This window comes from Myodes glareolus, chromosome 12, assembly GCF_982192425.1.
Source record: "Myodes glareolus chromosome 12, mMyoGla1.1, whole genome shotgun sequence".
NCBI lineage: Eukaryota > Metazoa > Chordata > Mammalia > Rodentia > Cricetidae > Myodes > Myodes glareolus.
The window spans coordinates 22,760,180-22,784,938 of record NC_142037.1 but is presented as its reverse complement, the minus strand read 5'-3'; the positions used below and the strand labels follow the sequence as shown (position 1 = coordinate 22,784,938).

Below are 24,759 nucleotides of genomic sequence, written 5' to 3'. Positions count from 1 at the left end.
TAACCTAACCTAACCTAGTCGGTAAGCTCTGGGCCAGTGAGAGACCTGATTCCCAAAAAAGTGTTCATATTCCTGAGGGTGACACCTAGGGTTGTCTTCTGGCCTACACACATACAAACACTGTTAAAAACAACAATGAGGGTGACACCTAGGGTTGTCTTCTGGCCTACACACACACAAACATTGTTGAAAACAACAGTAATTAAGAGCTGGAGAAATGGCTCAGTGTCTAAAGCATTGCGTGGAAGCAGGAGAGCTCAACTCACATACACTCTGTGTGGGTGGAAGGGCCACAGTGACGGCAACCTTGCAGATACAGGGCTCTGGCAGGGCAGGGTAGGGCCAGTTAGAGACCCTGCCTCACTGCAAGGGCGAGCAATCCAAAGGAACTGCATCAGCCTTGAGCCTTCACATGTGTGCACCAGCAAAGACACCTGTGCCCACATGTGAATGAACGATACACATGCACACCACACATACACAATGGCAGGTGTGTATTAATACATGAATGAGACATTCCCTGAAACAAAAATGAAAACTTAGAAATATTTGTTTGCTTAGAGCAAAGTATGTTTAAATTGTTAAAACAGTGCTGTACTCCTTAAACCTCAGAATCTGGGGCTCTGAGGTAGAATTACAGCTTCAAGGCCAAGTTGGGCTATGGCAAGATCTTTACCTCAAGAAAAAGCAAGAGGAGGGCTCAGTAGTTAAGAGTATTGACTGAGGGGGCTGGAGAGATGGCTCAGTGGTTAAGAGAACTGACTGTTCTTCCAGAGGATCCAGGTTCAATTCCCAGTATCCTCATGATAGCTAATAACTGTCTGTAACTCCAAGATCTGATACCCACACACAGAGATACATGTAGGCAAAACAGCAATGGACATAAAATGAGAATAAATTATTTTTTAAAAAAGTATTGACTGAGCTTCCAGAGATCCTGAGTTCAATTTCTAGCACCCACATGGCAGCTCACAGCTATCTATAAATCTAGGCCTACGGGATCCAGTGCCTCTTCTGGTGCACAGACATCCATGTAGACAGAACAACCACATACATAAATAGATCTTTCAAGAGGGGAACTGGGCAGGGAGACTGACAGTGCTCTCAGTGGTGGTGTTTACAGGGCATCCTCAGCGTCCTGGGTTCTGTCAGGCAGATATGCAGCCCCATCCAGGAGAGCACGGTCCTCCTTGCTACTGCAAACCTGTCTCAAAAGAATAAACGTTACAGTGGACTTCTAAAGGGAAACCAGAGTCTCCTAACCAGGGACTTTAAAGCAGATGTGGTGTGAAACCTAACTTCATTTAATTCTATGCTCAGAGCAAGACTTCAATCTAAATCTAATTAGAAAAACAAAATTACCAAATCAAAATTAAGGGGAAAAGTTGGTAAATATAATCAAAATACATTGTATGAAATTCTCAAAGAATTAGTAAAAATGTTTTAGCTACCATGAATTTTACTAAAGCTTTGACATTTGGTCTGATGTTTGGTAAATGTCAAACGTAGAAGCTATCCCTCTTCTGAGCTTAAATTTTGGGTCATTTGGCTATGCAGCTGATTTGTCCCCTCGTTCTGTAATCCTGAGGCAGACACCCTATGCTTCACTAGACATGTAGAACCTTAGGACTGTGGAAATCTGAATCTAAAAATAAAAACTTCTAGTCATAGCCAACTGAGTGGAATAGACACAGATAATGGTGTCTGTGGGCCCGGGGCAGATGAGGCCTTTGCCAAGAGTGCCCGGGAGCTGCAGGCCTCCAGTTGTTTGAGTTACGCAGCCCCTGTTTTAGACAGAAGGTTCTGGAGAAAAGTAAGTCTGTGCTGCTGGCTGTAGTTCAGCAGTGGCCCGGTCTGGACTGCCACTCTGTGCAGGGAGAAGTTGGCAGTGAGGACAGCAGAGTAGGGTGGAGCTGGAAGGATCACTGGGCACTGGACTCCAGGCCAGTGTGGTGCGGGCTGCAGAGAGCCTCTGGGAGGCAGTGTCAGAGCGCTTCAAGGAGCGCTAGGAGGAACTTGGCCCACTAGTGCAGCGTGGCAGCACGCACCTGTAACCCAGCTGTACTGAATGTGAGGAGTCCCACCCTGGACCCTCTAGACTTTCAACTTCCCCAGTTTCAACTGTAGGTTTGTCCTCTTAGGGAGTGTCCCTTCTGTTCTTAGTTTCTGTAGAGTTTCATCACAGAGGAGGTTAGTGGAAGTTGGGGGGAGTCCTGTTAGCCAAGGTCGTAGGCAGGAGTGACTGCCCTCATTGCCTTCACGACCTACAGGGCACACTCGCGGACATTTCCCCAAGCTCCCACTCACAGGTTTCTTTCTGTGCTTCTTTATAGGAACCAGCAGTGAAAGAGCCTGGGATTAACACAACCCTTCAAGTGCGTTTCTTTGGGAAAAAGGGAGAAAAAAAGCTTCATTATAAAGAATTTCAAAGGTAAACATAAAATTTGGGGAAATGTTATATGTAAGAAATGAAGAAACTGTCCAGGCGATGATGAGACACATCTTTAATCCCAGCACTCAGGAGGCATAGGCAGGCAGATCTCTGTGAGTTCGAGACCAGCCTCATCTACAAAATGAATTCCAGGATAGTCAGGGCTACACAGAGAAACCGTGTCTCAAAAAGCCGAGAAAAGAAAAGAGAGAGGGGAAGAAGGGAAGAAACTGAATATCCTCATTTCCTAGAACTGTACGGCGGCAGTTGTCAGCTTCTGACCCCTTTGGCAAACCTCTTATCTCCAGAATACTTACATTGTGATTCATAGCAGTAGCAAAATCACAGTTATGAAGTAGCAATGAAGTAATGTTATGGTTGGGGTCACCACAACATACAACATGAAGGTATTAAGGGTCACTGCGTTAGGAAAGCTGAGAACCACTGCTCTAGACCTAATACTCTCTATGGTTCTTTAAGGTATTTATCACTGAAAATTTAACCTATAAAACATAAAGTTACTATTCTTAAATATTCTAGCCTGTTTTTAAAAAATAATGTCTGGCTATAAAATGTAATAGTTATTTTTGGTTACTTGATACTGGCAAATAAGAGACATGCCCCAAGCATCACTTTGAGTTTTTTGTTTTGGTTTTTTGAGACAAGGTTTCTTTGTGTGCTTCTGGCTGTCACTCTGTAGACCAGGATGACCTCGAATTCACAGAGATCACCTGACTCTGCCTCCTGGGCGCTGGGATTAAAGGTGTGCGCCACCACCACCCAGCAATTTTGTTCTTAACACTAAACAAGCAGCCCAGTTTAACACAAAACAAGGCCATGCACTGTGTCCCTGAGTGCAGCTCTGCTGGGACCAGTACTGACTCATCTCAGCCAGACTTACTGTGCACTGATCCTGTCCTGAGATGTGAAGACTCAGCTCTGGTCTATACAGGCCTCTTCTGCAGAGGTCCAGCATAAATCCGCACGACCGACAGCTGTATTGTGAAAGCAGTGCGGTAGGAAGCAGACGGTTCCATGTCTCAGATAAAGCGTCATGAACATACTTCCCTGAACTTGTTTCTTCGTAAAATTAGAGTATCTGGTTACTGTAGTCCTTGCTTACCTCCTCCCTGGGCCTCCCTGGAGAACTCTCTGGAACACGGTTTCTAAATAGGTACTAGAAAGTAGCAGATCAGAACACCAGAAAAAAAAATCCTGATATGGAAAGCAGGGGGCCTGCAACTTCCTCAGCTCCCTGCATTTCTGCTAAGATTTGCTAAGTCTGTATACACATATACACCATGTGCTGTTGTGTCTCAAACACTAAGCGTAATCCTTTTTACAAGCTATGTGGGAAACATGAACGCCATTCAGATGCATTGCACTGAACGCTTCTGTCCATGAAGAGATTTTACCCCACGTGGGAAGTTAGGATTAGATAAAAGAGAGACCCGGGGAAAGGCGTGTAGCCCATGAAGATAGATGGGTTTGCATTGCAAAGAAGCTGCCGTGTGAAAAGAGAGGTGTGTTCTTCCCTTTCATGGCTGGTAGCCAGCGCTGTTCAGAATGAGGCGTCACCTCTGCTTTTCTCTCACTTCTGTGAATCCCCTCGTGCCCTCTTGGTCCCCGGTCCTCCAGTGCTGCGGCAGTCCAGCACACTTCTTTGCCCCTTGCTCCGTCTCCCTGGTCAGCCCCCCAGTCTCTTACCCTCTTCCCGCCTGTCTCAGAAGGTGAAAAGAACAACGCAGCTGTTGTGCTCGCCTCTTCGCTCCCTACAGACTCATCTACAAGTAAAGCATTCTCTAATAACCCTGATGCAAATCAGTCAAGGGGCGGTGAGCACTCAGCCAGGTAAGTGCTTGTTCTATAAACACGAGGACCTGAGTTTGTTTGCCAGCAACTCTATGAAAAACAGACATGGCGGCACATGCCTGGAACACCAGTGCTATGGAGGCGGAAGCAGAAGGATCCCTGGAGCTCACTGGTCAGACAGATCCACTGGATCGGCAATGGCAGACCCTGTCTCACAAAATAAGGTGGAAAAGTGATAGAGGAAGATAACAGGCTTTAATCTGTAGCCTTCGCAAGCATTGAAACACACATACACCAGCATACACACATGCACCCATACACGCACACTAACACCTACACACACCTACATATGCCCCCATACACACATAGCCATGCATACATCCATATACATGCACTAACACACACACTAAAACACATGAACACGCTAACACAAAAAAAATCATTGAATATTATCATAGTACACAATACAATAAAATTGAGTAAAATAAAATGCAAAATATATCAGTAAAATATCTCTGTCGATTAGTTCAACCCACAACCCAAAATGCATTCAGTTTTAGACAAAATTCTGCTTTGACCCAGAAAGAAACATAGCATCAAAAATCTGTGCATCCGGTACATTCAGCAAATGTTGAGGGTGACAGGCGCTCATCGCAGAGATAGACACCTATGCCCATTCTCCCCTCTACACTTGGGAGTTTATGGGAGAAATGCAGACCCTAAAGCAAGCTATTAACAATGGTGGTTTTCTCCCACTAGCCTGACTGTATATTTCTTTATCCCGTGTATATATCTTTTTCATCCAATGTATATATTCTACCGGTTTTAAACTGTATTATGGCACACAAAAGGTAAAATTTATTTAAAGGAGATTGCAACACATGAACGCATAGGATGCTCATAATGGCTTTGACATTACTCAAGTAATAAACCCTAGTGCAATTTTTCTAGTTTCTTGTTCAAGAAAGTAAAAGTTTATTCTGACAGCTATCAATGTGACTTTGCTCAAAGTAAGATGCTGGTTTTATTTTTTTTTAAAAAAAAAAAAAAAAAAGTGTGTTGTGTCACATAGATTCACACTGTTGCCCCAAAAGCTGCAGATAATTTCATGTAGACCTAAGTCGTTGTTTCTATGTTGGTGTCCATTAATTATTAAGCTAAAAGGAATGTCCTCCCCTGCACTTTAATTTTTCTGGCTACTGATGTTTCTGCATCGGGAAAATGCCGTCCACGAGATGCTCTTTTCTGTGGATCTGTTAAAGCAGCAGTGGGCATAGCTTTTCCGCCTTCACACCGATGGCAGCTTTGGGTGCCAGGTGGAGTCTGCACAGACCTGCTGGACTATTGGACTTGACCAGCCTCTGGCTGCTCTCTGCACGCCCTGACACAGCCCTGACTTCCTTCTGCTCACCCACCAGAGGCCAGCAGTTGGGAGGAGGGGCTGCCTCGCAGCCCCACTTCCAGTATTAAGGGGGACGCCACTCGCTGCTTATACCACTTTCGCACTTTACTCTTTAGATTTATGGAAAATTTACAAACGGAAGTTCAAGAAATGGAATTCCTTCAGTTTTCTAAGGGTCTGAACTTCATGAGGAAGGAGGATTTTGCAGAGTGGCTCCTTTTCTTCACTAACACTGAAAAATAAAGACATCTACTGGAAAAACGTGAGAGAAAAGCTGTCGGTGGGAGAGGTCGGTATGCCTTTTCTTTACACATTTGAGAGACATGAAACAGACTGGAAATTTCATAGGACCTAGTGACTTGTAAATGAACTGATGCAACTAGGGCAAGGACACTTCCCTAGTAGTAGCTCGCTGTCTTGAGCTGCCTCCAACACAGCACAGCCCCTGTGAGGTGCAGCTCCACCGTGGGACAAGGCTCTACCCAGTGCTGACGGCTGCTCTGGAGAGCTTAGCCAGAGGAAATAAGCAAAGCTGTTTGGGAAGAAGACCATGGTTGTCTCTGTTTACATAGGATTTGACTGTGTACTTAGCGAGCCCAACAGAGCCCACTTGAAAACCATCAGGAAAAAATTGAATTCAATGAAATGCTGCTGTGTCATTAACATATTAGAAGTAACTGTCCCATGTACACATTTTCACAGGAAATGAGATTTGTGTGTGAGCTTCAAAGTGATGGCCACCAGACTCACCGTCTGAGTGACTTTCTGTTGCCGTAATGCCATGACTAAGGCAATTCCAGAGGGAAACATTTACCTTGGGTTTACAGGTGCAGGCTTAGACATCATGGCAACAGAGCAAAGGCAAGGTGGCAGGGACAGCTGAGCGCTCACATCCACAAGTTGGAGGCAGAGAGGTGGGCGGGGGGAGAAACAGACTGACTGGGAATGAATGACTCAAGTCTTTTGAAACTTCAAAGTGTCACATACTTCCTCCAACAAGGCCACACCTCCTAACTCTGCTCACACAGTTCTGCCAACGGGGAACCAGGTGGGCGAGCATGAGCTGGAGCCGTGGGTGCCCTTCTCATTCAACCGTCTGTCCTGTAGTGAGATTTCAAGGGATTGTTTGGTTTTCTTAATTTTTTATTATTATTTATTTACATGTACATGTGTATATGTCTGTATATGTGTATATCTGAGGTTGGGGCCATCCCCTGGAGCTGGAGTTACAAGCAGTGTAAGCTGCCTGATGTGGGTGCTAGGAATTGAACTCAGGTCCTCTGCAAGAGCAAAACATGCTTCCACCCACTGAGCCATCTCTTCAGTCCGTTTGCCAGGCTGGCCTCGAATTCACAGAGATCTGCCTGCCTCTGCCTCCCAAGTGTTGGGATTAAAGGCGTGAGCCACCATCGCCCAGATTCTCTCTTTTTTTCTAATGTGTATCCATGTTAGTGCGTGTGTTTGTATGTGTGAATCACATGTGTGCAAATGCTCACAGAGGCCAGGTGTCAGATCCCCTGGAACTGGAGTTACAGGAGATTGCAACCCACTCTGTGTAAGTGTTGGGAATGAAATTCCGGTCCTATGCAAGAGCAGCTGATATTAACTGTTAGGCCATCTCCCCAACCTTTAAAAGTGATTTCTAGCAAAAGGGAAAAGAGAAAATATGAGTGATCCAGCCAGGCATGGCGGCGCACACCTTTAATCCCAGCACTCAAGAGGCAGAGGCGGGCAGAGCTCTCTGAGATCCAGACCAGCCTGGGCTACAAACTGAGTTCCAGGACAGCCAGAGCTACATAGAAAAACTGTGTCATTAAAGAAAGAAAAAACAATGAATATATGAGTGATCCTTTTCCTCCTCTCATAACATTGTCCAGTAGGCCTTGAATTTGTAATTCCCCTTCCTCAGTGTGCCAGCATGGCCAGAGAGGCAATACAATTGATAATTGAAATGGAAATACATAATTACAAGTGAATTTCATCTTTAAAATGAAGAAATGTTTATAATGATGGTGCATGCCTTTAGTCCCAGGAATCCAGAGGCCAAGGAAGATAGATCTTGAGTTTAAGGCCAACCTGGTTTATAAGGGAATTCCAGGACAGCCAGGGTTACGAAGAGAAACCCTGTCTCAAAAAACCAAAAAATTGGAAAACTTTTTTAAACAGAAGGAAATGTTTACAACCCTGATTAGATACAAAGGAAACATCTAATTTTAGAGCTGGCCCTAGTTTTGACTAGGAAATTAAAATGTTTACATATAATGTCCTCCTGGGCTGGTCAGTTTGGCAGGTGAAGCTAATGAGCACATGGTGGAATCTTCTCAAACACTAGGAGGATCTGAGGATTTAAAGAGCAGGCTGTCAGCTAGTACAGAGTACCTGAATGCTTACGTTTCTACACTACCCTGCACAACGGAGTGGGTGCTCACAGAAGATTCAAGATTATTGAGTCAGATACAAAAAAAAAAACAATGTTACTCATAGCAAAAGCGTGAACATCCTGTTTGTGCTGGTTTCCCCTTGCCACCCAAGGCCAGTAACAGTGATTCTGAGAGTCCCTGAGGGAGCTGCTGTGTGAGAGACCATACACAGCCAAACAAATCAGTCCTTCCCACCAGGCAGGAAGCAGTTTCCTGACCTTTGCTGCAGGAGGAGGCCTTGTTTTCATTATACTGGCAGCAGCAAAGTAGTCCTCTGTCTGAGGAAAACTGTGTATTCAGGTTGCCCGTGTGGGTAGGGCCACTCCTGGGCTGTGGTCCTGGGTTCTATAAAAAAGCAGGCTGAACAAGCCATAAGGAGCAAGCCAGTTAGCAGCACCCCTCCATGGCCTCTGCATCAGCTTCTTCCTCCAGGTTCCTGCCCTGCTTGAGTTCCTGTCCTGACCTCCTCTGATGGTGAACAGTGTGGAAGTGTCAGCCAAGTAGACCTTTCCTCCCCAAGCTGCTTTGGTCACGGTGTTTCATCACAGCAATGATAACCCTCACCAGGACAGGACATACAGTCACAAGAAGAGAAATCACAAATGAACAGTGTGAAACCTCATTTTGAAGATGCACAAGTTCAGGTGGTAATGAGATGCCATTTCCACCTGTAGAAAAACCTAGCATGCACAAGGTCCTGAGTTGACACCGCAGCCTGCTGAAAAGAGAAGAGAAGTGGGCATTGGAATGGCGGCACTCCATGCCTGTTTTAAGATCATGATACGATATACAGAGAAATGATACTTGATCCACAACTGCGCGGACAAATTCACTGTGGGGAAAAAGAAAGCAGAGTGCAGAAATACGTGGAGAGGGTGTTCCGAGTCAGGCAGTTTGTGGTGTGTGGGCGCACAGCCGCTTTTATATGAGCTGTGTATTTCTGGAAGCATACAGGTGCTGTCCATGCCTTTGCAGTGAGGTCAGAAGAGGGATGGGAGGAGGAAGGAAGGCTTGTTACCCTTCACACTGCTGGCATTTTTTCACCTTGGTCATATATTCTTTATAGTTCTTTTGTTGGGACTGGAGGGATGGCTCACGTTAAGAACACTGCTGCTCTTGCAGAAGACCCAGTTTGATTACAGCACCCACATGGTGGCTCCCAACTGTCTGGAACTTCATCCAGGGGACCTAATGCCTGTCCTGCCTGCCATGGGCACAGGCATGCACGTGGCACACAGACAACACCCATACACAGAAGAAAAATAATTTTTTTAATTTGTTACAATTTTACAACTTTGATTGCCCCACAAAGGCTGAAAGTAGTGGGATCTGAGCAGACCACATCTGGACAGAGGGCAGGTCCTGAGAGGCTCTGCAGAAATAAGAATTTTCTGTCAGAACTTCCACTGCTTCAGCTGGCATGTACCTGTAACCCAGCTACTCTGGAGATCAAGGCAATAGGTATACTAAGTTTCAGATCAATTCAGGCAGCATCAGTTGAAGGAAGAGAATTTTCCAATTTCTTTTTTTTTAATTTAAGACTTATTAATTTTATGTGAGTACTCTACCTGTATATATGACTTTATGCCAGAAGAGGGCATCAGATCCCACTATAGAAGGCTGTGAGTCACCATGTGGTTGCTGGGAATTGAACTCAGGACCTCTAGAAGAGCAGCCAGTGCTCTTAACTGCTGAGCTATCTCCAGCTCCCTCTCCAAATTCTTTTTACTGGTAAAGGTAGCTTTTAAACTTAGGTTTTGTTTGTTCTTAAGTACGTAGATATTGAAATCAGATAGACCAAGGTTCAAATCTCAGTTCTACTCCATAGACCTTGGCTGGCCTCAACCTCACAGAGATTCACCTGCCTCTACCTCCGTATTTTACTCTGTTCTGTGTCTTTAACATTTTATCAACTTGCTTAGAAAGATCTACGCTCATAAGCTTTAGGATAGAAGACTTAACATCAATAAGATTTCAATGTATAGCGTGGCGGTGGTGGCGCACGCCTTTAAAGGCAGATCTCTGTGCGTTTGAGGTCTACAAGAGCTAGTTCCAGGACAGCTAGGGCTGTTACACAGAAACCCTGTCTCGAAAAACTAAAAAAGAAAGAAAAAAATATTTCAATGTATATGTAAAATTAAAAAAACCTTTTATTTTATTAGAGCATTACTTTGGATGAGTTCAAGTCATTTTGCCATTTTACAACGCATTTGGAAGACTTTGCTATCGCCATGCAAATGTTTAGCTTAGCTCATCGCCCCGTGAGGCTGGGTAAGATACGGATCATTTCATTTTCATTGTCTGTACGTAGTCTCACTGTCGAGTGGATGATACCCATAAGGGGGTGACTAGCAGTAAGATAATGATCTTGTTATTCTCCCTGCGTAGCCCTGCAGGCTTACTCAAGAGTCACTTTATCTGCTTTTACTTTCTTATTCTCAAGAAGGGGAAGGACATGGAATTGAATATGTTACTGGGAACCTTGATTAACTTGAAATGCCCTGCTTTACCCTCATGACATTTCTCAACCAAATGCATGATTTGAATACTCTCGTGATTTGAGCACACTCGTGATTTGAATACTCTTCTCAAATAATGGGAAACTGTGGATTAAATCCACTTAGACTAATTTACCTGGTTGATCGCGGTTTCTTGCTTTGCTTTGTAGCGGAGTTTAAGAGAGCTGTGAAGGTGGCAACTGGACAGGAGCTCTCAAACAATGTCCTGGACACCGTCTTCAAGATCTTCGACCTGGACGGCGATGAGTGCCTCAGCCATGGGGAGTTTCTTGGAGTACTGAAAAACAGGATGCATCGAGGTTTATGGGTAACAGATTTTTAGTTTGTTTATTTTTTGTTTTTTTTTAATCTGTGTTTTTACATGTTGGTAACAATGGTTTTAAACCTAAAATTTGGAGCAGTTGAAATATGTTAAATGGAATCTTTATCATTTACACAGAAACTAAACTACAACCAAACCCTGAACTGTCTTTTACAAGAATGATATTTACCATTTTTCTTGCTTTAAGAATAACCTGAGTCTGGGGAAATGGTTCCATTAATAAGACCCTGAGTTTGGTCCCCAGAACCAGGTAAATGCCAGGCACAGTGAGATGTGCTTAGAATCTCACTTCTGGAGAGCAGAGATAGGTGGGTCTGTGGGTTTTGCCAGCTAGCCAGACTACCCTCCTTTCTGAGCTTCAGGCCAGTGATTGACACCCAAGGCTGTCCTCAGACCTCTGTCATTGTACATACTTATGCACACGCATGCACACATACTTGGACATACATGCACACTTGTATATTGAATGTGCACATACATCTGAATCTAATTTCAGAAATCACAGCCTAGTATCTAACCTTGAGTCTGACTTTAGATCTGACCTTGGACTCATTAGATTCGAATTCTGCCCTGTCATGTATTAACTGATGAATCTTTTTCGTTTTTGTTTTTTTAAGACAGGGTTTCTCTGTGTAGCTTGAAGACTGACCTGGAACTCGCTCTTGTAGACCAGGCTGCCCTCGACCTCACAGATCCACCTGCCTCTGCCTCCTGAGTGCTGGGATTAAAGGCGTGCACCACAGCCACCCAGCTAACTGATGAATCTTGAAGAACCACTTAGTTTGTTCCTCAGATACCTGATCTGTATAATGAAGAAAATGATCAATTTATCGACATTACCTATATAGGGAGCTAACTATGAAGCACGCAGAACCCTCAGTACATGTCGTGGCTGCAGCTAGTCACATGCACTCTGACTAGGGGACAGAGAAAGCCCAGAGTTTTGTCTGCATTAGGATCTACTAGAAGTACTCTCATGAAATAAATTCGCATCAGAATAACTTGACTTTAAGCGTCTGCACAGACATTAAGTAGATAGTTAGGAAGAGAGCCAGATAAAAGGGATGCTCGAGAACTGATGCTTGTGTTCCTAACATAAGATTATTCATTTACAATTAGAAAGGAGATCCCAATTCCCACAGCACATATTATCTGGGGAAAATTAACAAATATGGGTTTCATTACATGCATTTGGCAACATAACCCACCCTCAGCTTTCTTTAGAGAGTATGGGAAGGCAATGAGCAGGGCCACGAGACATGATTCCAGTGCCTGACCTCTCTCTCGGTGACAGGTGTCGCAGCAGCAGAGTGTGCAGGAGTACTGGAAGTGCGTCAAGAAGGAGAGCATTAAGGGAGTCAAGGAAGCCTGGAAACAAGCATTTTAAGGAAAAGATGCATAGCAATTACATTGCTTGAAGTGCCAGAATTTGTGACATTTTTTTTCAAAGAATTAACTTTCTCTAAATCGTCATTGAGTTGCTTTGTAATGTAAAATGCCATGTACTCATTTTCTGGTTCAGGGATTGGGGGGGGGGGGGGGTAAATTTGTGCCACAGTGCGCATGTGGAAGCCAGTTCTGTCCTACCGTGGGAGTCCCAGAGATTGAACTTGGGTCATGAGCTTTGGCATCAAGTGCCTTTACCTAATAAGCCATCTAGCCAGCTCTGACTCAGTAATTTCTTGGTAAATTTTCATTAAAGAATATAATAAAATGAAGAGAAAGTGTTCCTTTACAAAAATACACACTACATTGTCAGAGGCCTGTATGCAGAGTGATGCTGTGGTAAACTGGAGGCCAAGGCTGTCGCTGAGCCCTTGGACATGAGAACGCGAAGTGCTTTCTAAAAGACTAAGCAAGTGCCACCAGGGACAGGGGCTTAATTCGCAAGACAGGTATGGACGCCAGAAGCTGTCTGGTTTGCTATCGAAGAAATGCAGTTAAAGTCTCACTCCAGGCTTCTCTCGCCATATCCTGTCCCATGTGACTGTTCCCTCTCTGTATCTTGTCCTGTGTGACTGTTCCCTCTCTGTATCCTGTCCCGTGTGACTGTTCCCTCTCTGTATCCTGTCCCGTGTGACTGTTCCCTCACTGTGTCCTGTCCCGTGTGCCTGTTCCCTCTCTGTATCCTGTCCTGTGTGACTGTTCCCTCTCTGTGTGACTGTTCCCTCTCTGTGTCCTGTCCTGTGTGACTGTTCCCTCGCTGTGTCCTGTCCCGTGTGGCTGTTCCCTCGCTGTGTCCTGTCCCGTGTGACTGTTCCCTCTCTGTGTCCTGTCCCGTGTGACTGTTCCCTCTCTGTGTCCTGTCCCGTGTGACTGTTCCCTCGCTGTGTCCTGTCCTGTGTGACTGTTCCCTCTCTGTGTCCTGTCCCGTGTGACTGTTCCCTTGCTGTGTCCTGTCCTGTGTGACTGTTCCCTCGCTGTGTGTTCTCTGCCTTGAAAATAACCTGAGAGTGACAGTGGCTTGTCTGGAAGCAGGATAAAGTATTGACATTGATACAGGAAAAATAGGCTTTCTTCTTCTAAATTTTCCATACTTTTGAGATAGAAATACAGTACCCTCTCCCTAACACAGGTTTGGGGGCTCAGTCTGCACAGGACACAGCTGAGTACCACACTTTCCTAATAACACACACACATAATGATCATAAGATCAAGGTCTCATAATGGAAGATATATTGGGCTGTGGGAAACATGCAAGATAGCACTATAAAGTAGTTGGCTGTAAAATAAATATGAAATAATGTTATGGGGAGATGTATGTACATGTTTATGTATGTGTGTACAGGTGAGCATGTATATGTATGTGGAAGCCCCTACTCCTATAAGTAGCCCCTCACCCATTTTCCTGAAGTAACCCCAATAAACTCATTAGTTCACCAAGCTAGACTTGGATGATACTATTACTTTGGTCTGTTTTTTTTTTCTTAAGATTGTCTTATTCTGTGTGTATAAGCATTGTACTTAAACTGTGTGTACCTTGTGTGTCCCTATGGATGTTGTAAGCCACAATGTGGGTGTTGGGAACCAAAACCCAGGTCCTTTGCAAGAGCACAAGTGCTTTAATCTTTTGGTCATCTCTCCAGCACCCTGTCCTTTATCTGGTGTTACCACAACACGAAAATCATAAAATGTTAGGAGGTTTGTGTGGGCTTGTTGTAGTTTGGCACTTGGATTGTTTTGAGACAGTCTTGCTATGTTACCCTGCCTGTCTTAGATCTTGATATGCAGTCCAGGATGTTCCTAAATTCAGAGACTCACCTGCCTCTGCCTCCTGCATTGTGGGACTAAAGGACATGATGACAATGATGTGTCGCAGTACAGAAGATTGTACACGCCTGCAAGACCAATGGACTACAGTAGACACGTCTCACAGACATGATACAGTAGACGCGTCTCACAGACATGATACAGTAGACGCGTCTCACAGACATGATACAGTAGACGCGTCTCACAGACATGATACAGTAGACGCGTCTCACAGACATGATACAGTAGACGCGTCTCACAGACATGATACAGTAGACGCGTCTCACAGACATGATACAGTAGACGCGTCTCACAGACATACAGTAGACGCGTCCCACAGACATGATACAGTAGACGCGTCCCACAGACATGATACAGTAGACGCGTCTCACAGACATGATACAGTAGACGCGTCTCACAGACATGATACAGTAGACGCGTCTCACAGACATGATACAGTAGACGCGTCTCCCAGACATGATACAGTAGACGCGTCTCCCAGACATGATACAGTAGACGCGTCCCACAGACATGATACTGTAGACACGTCCCACAGACATACAGTAGACACGTCTCACAGACATGATACAGTAGACACGGCCCACAGACATGATGAGGTGCTTTTCAGCAAGGCACCGAGAACATTAAGTTAAAGAAGGGGTTTGTTTTTCAACAGTGTGCTAGGAGAATCCCATGTCCACACACACCTGTCATCTTCCAAGCTCATGGCAGCTCAGTGAGCTGTGAGCGCTGAATTGTTTTCCAGCCCAAATGCCGAATTCCTTTCACAGTCCTCCTGAAAACAACGTGGTCAGGTCTACAGAGCAACCCACCATGATCCTGGTACCAATTTTTGTTCTAGTTTGTTTTCTGTTGCTATGACAAACAGCATGACTGAGATCAACTTGGGGAGGAAAGCATTTCTTTTAGCTCACCTCTCCTACAGTCCATCATGAGGGAGATCAGGGCAGGGACCTGGAGGCAGGAACTGATCCAGTGGCCATGGAGGAGTGCTGCCTACTCGACTGCCCCTCCTGACTTCCTCAGTCTGCTTTCTTATCCCACCTGCCCAAGGGTGGCACTACTCCCAATGGGCTGGGCCTTCCCACACTGATAATCAGAAAATGCCCCTACAGAATTGCCTATTGACCAATCTTATGATAGCATTTTCTCAATTTAAAAAAAGAAAAAGCACTCCTAGGAATTCAAATAAACATTTACCTCTGATAATCATTGTATCATTAAACATTTAGGCAATATATGGAAACACTCTAGTGTCCATCAAAAGATAAGTAGAAACACAAATGTATGTTATGCATAGAGTACAACATCACTCCACTGTAGTAAGGAGGCCACTTGTTTAGTCCCAGCTACTCAGCCCAGAAATAATCACACAGAAACTATATTAATTAAAACACTGTTTGGCTCTAGTTTCGTATTGGCTAGCTCTTCCATATTAATTTAACCTATTTCCATTAATCTGTGTATAGCCACAAGGCTGTCATTCACCAGGTAAAGTTCTGGCATCTGTCTTTGACGGGAGTACATGGCTTCTCCCGACTCTGCCTGCCTTCTCCCAGCATTCAGTTTAGTTTTCCCTGCCTACCTAAGTTGTGCCCTATCAACAGGCCAAGGCAGTTTCTTTATTTGCCAATGGTATTCACAGCATACAGAGAGGAATCCACATCACTCTACTCTACCATATATAGGTTCTGATACATGGTACACCATGGATGGATCTTGAAAAGATACACAAAATGAAAGCCAGCAGAAAGGACTCATGTACAGTGGTCGTGTATCCAGAACTAAGAGTGAAGTGGGCAGTTAGTGGTCACTTGTAGTTAAAGAATGTTAGAGTTTATGAAAAATTTTGTGAACACCTATTAGTAATGGGTGCACAACAGTAAGACTGATATCGCTGAGTCACACATTTGTAAATGATGAAAGTTTCCATTTTGTGTTATATATTTTATCACAATTTTTAGATTTGCAGATAGCAAAACCCACTAAATGTGTACTTGAAATGAGTGAACTGTCAAGCGTGTGCATTATATCTTAATACAGCTGTTCTTTTTTATATAAACAAGATTAATCAATAGATTCAGTATTTGGAAATAGCAAGGAAAAACAAAGGATTGGAATTGGAATTCTCATCTTTATCTTCCTAATTTTTTCAGATTTTCAAATTTCAAAAAAATACATTAATTGGGAGAGGTGGCACACACACATGTGACGTGGGATGCATGTGGAGGTCAGAAGATAACTTGAAGACTGTCTTCCACCATGTGGGTCCTACGGATAAAACTCACATCTTCAGTCTTGTCAGCAATTGCCTTTCATCCTGAGCCATCTTGCTGGCTCCCACCGCCATCTTTAATAGATATTTATAATGTCAACTTATTACTCAGATACTTAACCTCAGTAATAAATACCTGAAGTAATCATTTTGTAAAAAGAGAAAGGTCTTTTGGCTCATGGGTTTAGAATTTCCAGTCCTTGATCAGGTATGGACCCAATGCTTACAGGCTTCTGCTGGGGTCCAAGGTGGCAGTGATGGGAAGTACATGGTAGGAGAAAGACACTCTTGGCCAGAAAGAGGAAGCAAGCAACAAAGGTCTCATTCCCCTAAAGGACATATTCCCGATAACCCAAAACCTCCTTCTCTAGGCCCTTCTAAAGGCTTCACTGCATCCCACAGCACCAAGATGATGAGCAAACCTTTGAAAATGTGGATCTGTGGAATTAAAGCTTGCACCACAAATTAATCTTTCAGGATAAAGCTCTCACACACATGAATTGTAAAAATAAAATAACATGTAACCAGGAATTCATGCACAGCTATCTTGGAAGAGTGCCCCCAAATAAATTCAGATTTCTGGAACACCATTGAGTCAATGCCCTCTAGAATACCTAACAACTCAGCAGAGAAACAAGGGAAAAAACTGGGCATGGTTGGTTGTGCTGTAATCCCAACTATCTGGGAGTCCAAGGATAGGATCACCTGAGTTCAGGTTTTGAGGCAAACCTGGGCAAGAGTGAGATATGTCAGAAAGGAGAGAGAGGGAGGGGTGCTGTGGGATAATGAATGCTCTTATACACTATAAGATTTGTCATTCATATTGATTTAATAAAATGCTGATTGACCAGTAGCCAGGCAGGAAGTATAGGGAGGGCAACAAGACTGGGAGAATTCTGGGAAGAGGAAAGAGAGAGAGTCAGTCGCTACCCAGATACAGAGGAAACAAAATGACAATACCTTACTGAGAAAAGGTACCAAGCCACATGGCTAAACACAGATTAAAAGTTATGGGCTAATTTAAGTTGTAAGAGCTAGTTAGTAATAAGCCTGAGCAATAGGCCAATCAGTTTATAATTAATATAAGCCTGTGTGTGTTTATTTGGGACTGGATGTCTATGAAACCTGGAGGGACAGAAACTTCCTTCTATAGAGCAGGAGAGAACAGTTGGAGGAGCAGGAATAAAGGGGATAGAAATGGGGGGGAGAGGATAAAAGAGGGGAGGGAGAAAAGAGAGGAGAAGAAAGTTAACAGCAGCCAATACCTCTGTTCACTGCGAAAGGTGAGAGCACACAGATTGATCTGAGTCCCTAAGAGAACTCTGTGCTCATTAGTTAGCAGAGCACAAATTAAGACAAGATACTAATCCATACTTATCAGATTGACAAAATACAGAAATGTGACCCTGCAAAGGTTATCGTGAACTCAGGAAACAAGATCCCTATGTCTGCTGGCTGTAGGCAGTCTTAAGGAAACCTAGAAGGAGCCTACCTCCTGGACAGATGCTCCAAGAGACGTATGCTAATGTATGTGCAGGAGGGTGGCTCCAAGGGCCTTCCTGCCAAGACTGCCTACGCCAGTGTCCACCACTAAGGAAATGCAGAAATCAAATGAGCCACAGAAAACGAGCATAGTTAGAACTGTGGCCTGAAACAGCAGGGATATGTGTCCCATATAATAAGCTTAAGTCATGGAAAGCGAGACATATATATGTAGCAACCACAATTTATAAGTTAGAAATAGAGCCATTGGGATGATTCAATAAGTAATGGTGCTTATCACCAAGCCTGGCAATCCGAGTTTGATCCCTGGGACCCACCTAGCTGGAGGACAGAGCAGATGCCATAAGTTGTCCTCTAACCTCCACATACATGCTCACTATGACATGTGGGTGCCACACATATAGACATGCAAAAGAGTGGATGAATGTGGGGGAGACAAAGATTGCTCAGCTCAGTCTCCGGCCCTGCTTCATCACCTGGAAGTGTGAAAATGTGATGATACTGTTTGTCCAATCAGAATGTAATTCCACAACACAACAGCAGGTTCATGTTTACGCTCACTGTGTTTCTAAAACATCCAACAGCTGGCACATAGTGAGGGCTCTGTAAAGTGCAACTAACACACAGCTGGGCAGAGAGGGCAGCACAGGACAGATGAAGCACTGACTTCAGGAGTTGAATGTGCCCAGAGCTGCAAAAGAAAATAAATTATAACTTTAAAAATTCAGGGGTGTCAGGTTTGGTGGCACATACCTTTATTCCCAGTATTGAGGAAGCAGAGGCAGGATGATCCCTGTGAGTTCTTGTCTACATAGAGAGCTCCAGGACAGCCAGGACTACATAAAGAGACCCTTTCTCAAAAATAAATGCATATTCAGGGTCCTATGAGATGGCTCAGTGGCTAAAGGCACTTGCTGCCAAGGCTGATGTCCTGAGTTCAATCCTCAGTGGAAAGAAAGAACTTGACTCCCAAAAGTTACCTTGTAACCTCCAGATGGCTCTCCCACCCACCCACACAACATAAAACATTTTTAATTAAATTTTTTAAATTTAGACACATTAAGGATCATCGTAAGAAAGAATGTATATTCTAGCCAGGCAGTGGTGGCGTATAAACAGAGACTGCTCTTTCGTTACTGGCTGCCCAGACCTGAATAATCACACAGAACCTATATTGATTACAGCACTGCCTGGCCAATACCTTAGGCATATTCCTTACTAATTCATATCTTAAATTAACCCATTTCTATTCATCTGTGTATCACCACAAGGCTGTGGCCTACCTGTAAGGTTCCAGTGTTCTGGCATCCTTCTTCTTTGGCAGCTACATGATATCTCCTTGACTCTGCCCCCCCCCCCATCTATCTATCTATATCTTCCATCCTGGCTGTATTCTGCCCTGCCATCAGCCGAAGCAATTTCTTTATGAACCAATGGTAATAAAACATATTCACAGCATACAGAGGGAAATCTCACATCAGTGAGGCATGTCTTTAATCCCAGCACTCAGGAGGCAGAGACAGACTGGTCTACAGAATGAGTTCCAGTTTAGGCTCCAAAGCTATACAGAGAAATTCTGTCTTGAAAAAAAAAAACAAACAAACAAAAATAAAAAGAAGTTTTTAAAAAAAAAATACAGAAAAAATGCATATTCTAAAAATGTGGAGTACAAATTCACATAGTACAACCACTTCAGTGCCGCAGAGTCAATGAAACTAAAAGAGGAAAAAGAAGCGATGACGTTTGGAATATCACTGCAGTTGCTTTCAAATAAAAAGAATTCAACACAAAAGTTCCACAAGATGGCACCCTTGCGTTCCAAAACCACGTCCAGGCTCTAGCACACAGGAATGTGAGGCAGGGAGGCCCCCTGGAAAAGGATGCCACTGCCACGGCTTGGGGAGTGTTTGCCTGCTCCCCACATCGGGCTGTATTGAAGAGGAAGGGAATGACCCTCGTGGTAAAGTTCCTTCAGCGTCACCACCACCACACCTTGCTGAAACTGTCCCGTGTGCCTGCTAGGGGCTCACCTTTTCTTTGGTGGGAATCAACCCTCTTTCCAGCAGAGTGAAAACGGAACACGTTGGCTTGTAACACTCGGGTTTGCACAGTATCTGTGGGAGCTATTTGGTGCTGAAAGAAACACCAAGTAAGGCCCAGGAAAATAGGAGATATGAATATTTTCACCTCAAATATATGAGTCATAGCTGTATGAAGTGGCCCCAACTACAAAAGTTTATGATCCAAAGAAAAGGAAAAGATTGCAGCATTATTTCAGATAATAAAATTTAAAAATCACATGACTACCCAGCACTGTGAAAATGGATGTGTGGATTGAATGATTGAATTCTACGCAGCCACTTAAAGTGTGAGTGGATAAATGAAGCTTCAGGGTTCTGCTGACGGCAAAGCTATTGTGGCTCATTGTTCCAGCATCCTTTTCCCAAGCACTGTGATGCTAGGCAGCGATGGGGGATGCTGGTTCCCTTTACCTGCTGCCAACACCCTGGGCTCTGCCGGCAGTGAGCAGTACCAGGGAGGCCGCAAGCCTGGAGTCCGAAGACAAGCCCTTTGATGTATCCAGTCTCGGCTTTCATCCCTGCAGCCTTTGGTACCAGTCTCTGGGCGCTTTTTGTTTTGTTTTGGCATGCCTGAAACCAGCTTCATTGTGTGTCCACTCCCCACCCCCAGAGGCTCCAGCCCTCGCCTATAGGCATTCTCTCCCTCTTCCCCTCCCCCCACTTCCCAGAGCATGCAGAACTGTTCCTTCAAGCTTCTAGATTGCAGTAAACTCCTGCTTCTTCCCTTTGTGTCCAGGCCCAGAACATGATAGCTGCTTCCAACAGGGATTTCTCTGTGTTACTCAGTGCCCTTTGGTTAAAATTCCCTAATACCTATGTTAAACCCTTCTTTTGCAAAATCAAATTTTCGGTTTTAATATTTAATGTGGACTTGACTGATAAAATGACCATGTGCAGTTGGGTAGTGATGGCGCACACCTTTAATCCCAGCACTCTGGAGGCAGAGGCAGGTGGATCTCTGTGAGTTCCAGGATAGCCAGGGCAGCAAAGAAAAATCCTCTCTTGAAAACCCAAACAGCCATGAGTTTATTTCGCAGACAGCACATGTACTAAATACAGTCAAAAGGCAGAGCAAAGAGCAGTACTGTCAGCTGACCCCCTCTGCGCTGTCTTTGGGAGGAAGCTCAAGCAAGTACACTTATCTCATTCAGCTAAACAGTTTCTAATCTCTAATGAGGAGTGCCTCCGGCTGGCATACCCTAGTCCAAATCTTAGTAGAAAATGTGCTCTTTCATCTGGGCAAAATGTTCTTTCTATGGGCTAACACAGATGTTACTCCCAGCCCTCAAGGTTACTGGAAAAAGCAGAGCAGGCAAGCTTGAACTCAAATGCCTTCTTTAAGTCAGAAATGACTCCAGATGGAAACTGAGTCACACGTGGGCTCCCACACAACCTAAAAGGATGCAATACATCTTTGCATCATTAAACAAATGTTCCACAGCACAAACAAATGTAATGCACCTTAAAATAATATTCCACAGCACAGGTCAGCCAGGGCTACATAGTGAGACCCTGTTCCTCACCCTACCCACCCCACCCCACCCCAATCCAAAACAAACGAACGAACAGAAAAGTGCTGTTAGGTATTTTGTAGAAAGTCCCTCAATTTGGGTTCATCTGATGATGATTTCTCATGACTACACTGTTGTGAATTTGTTTTTCTTTTTTAAAGATTTATTTTATTGTTACATGTGTGGGGGTGCTTATGTGAGTTTTTGTGTGCACCATGAGAGTGTAGGTGCCCACAGAAGCCAGTTCCCCTGGTCCATCCTATGTTTCTGTCTTTCTTTCTCTTAATCTGCCATTTCCTATAACCTTGCGTCCCCTCCCAGTTACCCACAGCTGATTCCTCAGCGTAGGCTCTGACAATGTTGCATTTGTTTAACTCTGTGGCACTGTGATTCTTTGCCTGTCTAAAACACCTGATGGTCTAATAAAGAGCTGGGCAGCCAATAGCGAGGCAGGAGAACGGATAGGTGGGACTGGCAGGTAGAGAGAATAAATGGAGAAATCTGGAAAAGAGGGAGGAGGGTCTTAGGGGCCACCCACCCAGCTACACAGCAAGCCATGGAGAAAGAAGAAAAGAAAAGTATACAGAAATAGAGAAAGATAAAAGCCCAGAGGCAAAAGATAAAAGCAATTGTGATGCAATACCTGCTCTGCATGCTACACTACAGGTTCATGAGCTGGGCAAGGGGCTGGAGATTTGAAACACAGACACAGATACAGATACAGAGACACAGGTCATCCTTGAAACAAGAACGCCAAGAATGCCAACTTTGTTGTGTTCCAGGGCAGCTTATATAGGGTCTCCTTGACTAATGGCCACGCCCTAACTCTCAACTGCAAGCCCACCAGCAACCACTTCCCTGGCTTGTGCTCAGAGCAGCTGCAAGCACAGGAAACCAAGTTGTTTACAGGAATTTCAGGGTCTGGGGGTCCCTGGTCCCCAACATGCAATAATTTAAGATAAGAAAGATGGGCTAAAAGCAAGCAAGGGACGGGCATTTATAAGAAGGAATAAGGCTATATCTGTGATTTATTTGGGAGCTGGGCACCCCCCTGCCGCCCCGCCAAAGAATAAAAAGAGTTAAAAGCAGCCAACTGCAGACCTGGAACTTTGCATGTAGACCAGGCCAACTTTGAATTCCCAGAGTCCACACGACTCTGCCTCCATGCCCTCTGCTTGCTTCCTTCCTTCCTTTTCTTCTTTCTTTCTTTCTTTCTTTCTTTCTTTCTTTCTTTCTTTCTTTTCTTCTTTCTTTCTTTCTTTCTTTCTTCCTTTCTTTCTTTCTTTCTTTTCTTTCCAGGACTTGCCCTCAAATTCTACAATAGCTCAATCCTTTCAAAAGTGGAAGTTTTATTTTATTTTTTTAAAACTAAAGGAGTATTGCGTTTGAGGGACTTTCTAAGTCTTTTATAGTAAATGGGAGAAGGGAGCCTCCAGGATGGTGTCTCAGGAAAAGGTACCTGCCTTGAGAGGCTTGCAACTTGAGTTCATCCCTGGAACCCACTTAAAGGTTGAAGGAGAAAACTGATGCCACCAAATTGTCTTTTGGTTACATACACAGTAATATTAAATTAAATATAGCAAATGGGCCAAAATAAATTTTATACATATATTGAGGTATGAGTGATACACATATATGTATGTATATATACATACACACACACACACACAAAAACCAAAATGGTTAAATCAAATTAATGCATCTGTCACCTCAAATACTATTTTTGTAGTTAGAGCATTTGCAACTGAACCTCGACAATCTGAAACGTGCAAAATACCACCATGATCACCACACTGTGCCACCAAGGACTAAAATACATCCCTTCCGTCCACTGAAGCATTGCACAAACATTCTTACACACACACACACCCCTCTGGTAAACATCTCTCTCCTCTCTGCTTCTGTGAATCTGATTGTTCCAAATTCACAGACAAGTGAGAATACGGTACTGTCTCTCTGGGCCTCTTGGTCGGTACTTTTCCAAAGTGTTTTTCATGCAAAACAAAGACTGGGAAACCACAGCTGGACTAGAGCTGACTAAAAGGCCCAATGTCTACACACATATGAGAAATCCTGGGACAGAAAACAGGCCTTGGTGGGGATTGAGATATCCCAGTGAAGCCGATTAGATAATATTGTTGAACCCTTCCTAACTTCTGAGTTTGTATAAATATTGGCCCTCTACTCCTCCAACAGTCATGTCTGCCCTGGCAACACATTTGAGATTTCCACGTCCCTGAGCTTGGCTTAGGTGCACTAACCAAAATAATTAATATTTATACAAACTTAAATAACCGAAGAAGGTATAGATCAAAATTAATTGCCATGTTGTATCTGAAATAGTTACTATGTTCTGTCAAAACAAATGTTACTCTGACCCTCATCCAACATTGATGTAACTGTGTTTTTTGCCTTTAAAAATGCTACACCCCTGAGCTTTGGCACCAAAAGACACAGCCCACTCTTGGTCACTGGCCAAAAATTAAAGGACTCATGCTTTTAATTGACTCAATCAGTGTGGTTATCTGTATCTTTCTTATAGAGTTGTTGCCCATGGGCTGGGGATGAAGTGGGACAGGACTAGATCACATCTTTCCTTGAGGCCTACATGAAATCCCAGCACACACACAGAAACCCAGAAAGCACCAGACCCCTGCACACCATCGGGGGTTCTAGCTCTGGATGTTTAGAACCTGGTCCCTCAGGGACCATCAGTGAATTGCCTCTAATTCTACATTTTCATACCCATGTGCCTCAACTTGCCTTTTTTTTTTTTTGGTTGACAGAATCTACTGAGTCATTTGTTCCTAAAGCAAGACACAGCCCACCTGCAGTTCTTAGAAAGATTTTTATGTGGGTAGTGCATTGAGAACTGAGTGCTCATCCATTGTGAATTCTATCACTGAGGCACCAAAGGTGAGCAACAGAAAACCATCCAGGTATATTTACTATGTGTTTTATGTGATGTGGAACCTTTAAGTATGAATATTCAACAGGAAACCCATCCATCCTTAGGAATGGTGGAGCGGGAATGTGATTGGAGGAGAAAGGTGTGACGTAATGGTAATAAACAGGAGCTCAGCAAGGCCTGTTGGTTCCTCCAAAGCCTCCATGCATTCTGAGCTAATGACTTGGTACTCACTTAGAAATCAGAGACTATTTGATTGACTGAAACATTAGACAGAAACCTTCAAACATTCATTTTACAGTTGC

General features: G+C 44.0%; 1 protein-coding gene across 1 annotated transcript in view; it reads left to right on the top strand.

Moving 5' to 3' along the window:
- The window catches only part of LOC148120211 (calcium uptake protein 2, mitochondrial-like), a 71,731-nt gene extending 59,296 nt beyond the window's left edge, over window positions 1-12,435 (top strand). The window contains 6 exon segments of the mRNA XM_087911854.1: window positions 2,334-2,431; window positions 5,762-5,882; window positions 5,884-5,934; window positions 10,228-10,336; window positions 10,734-10,891; window positions 12,201-12,435. Of these exon segments, the coding sequence (XP_087767980.1) occupies window positions 2,334-2,431; window positions 5,762-5,882; window positions 5,884-5,934; window positions 10,228-10,336; window positions 10,734-10,891; window positions 12,201-12,293 (630 nt within the window). The 3' untranslated portion in view covers window positions 12,294-12,435.
- The last annotated feature ends 12,324 nt before the right edge of the window (window positions 12,436-24,759 follow it).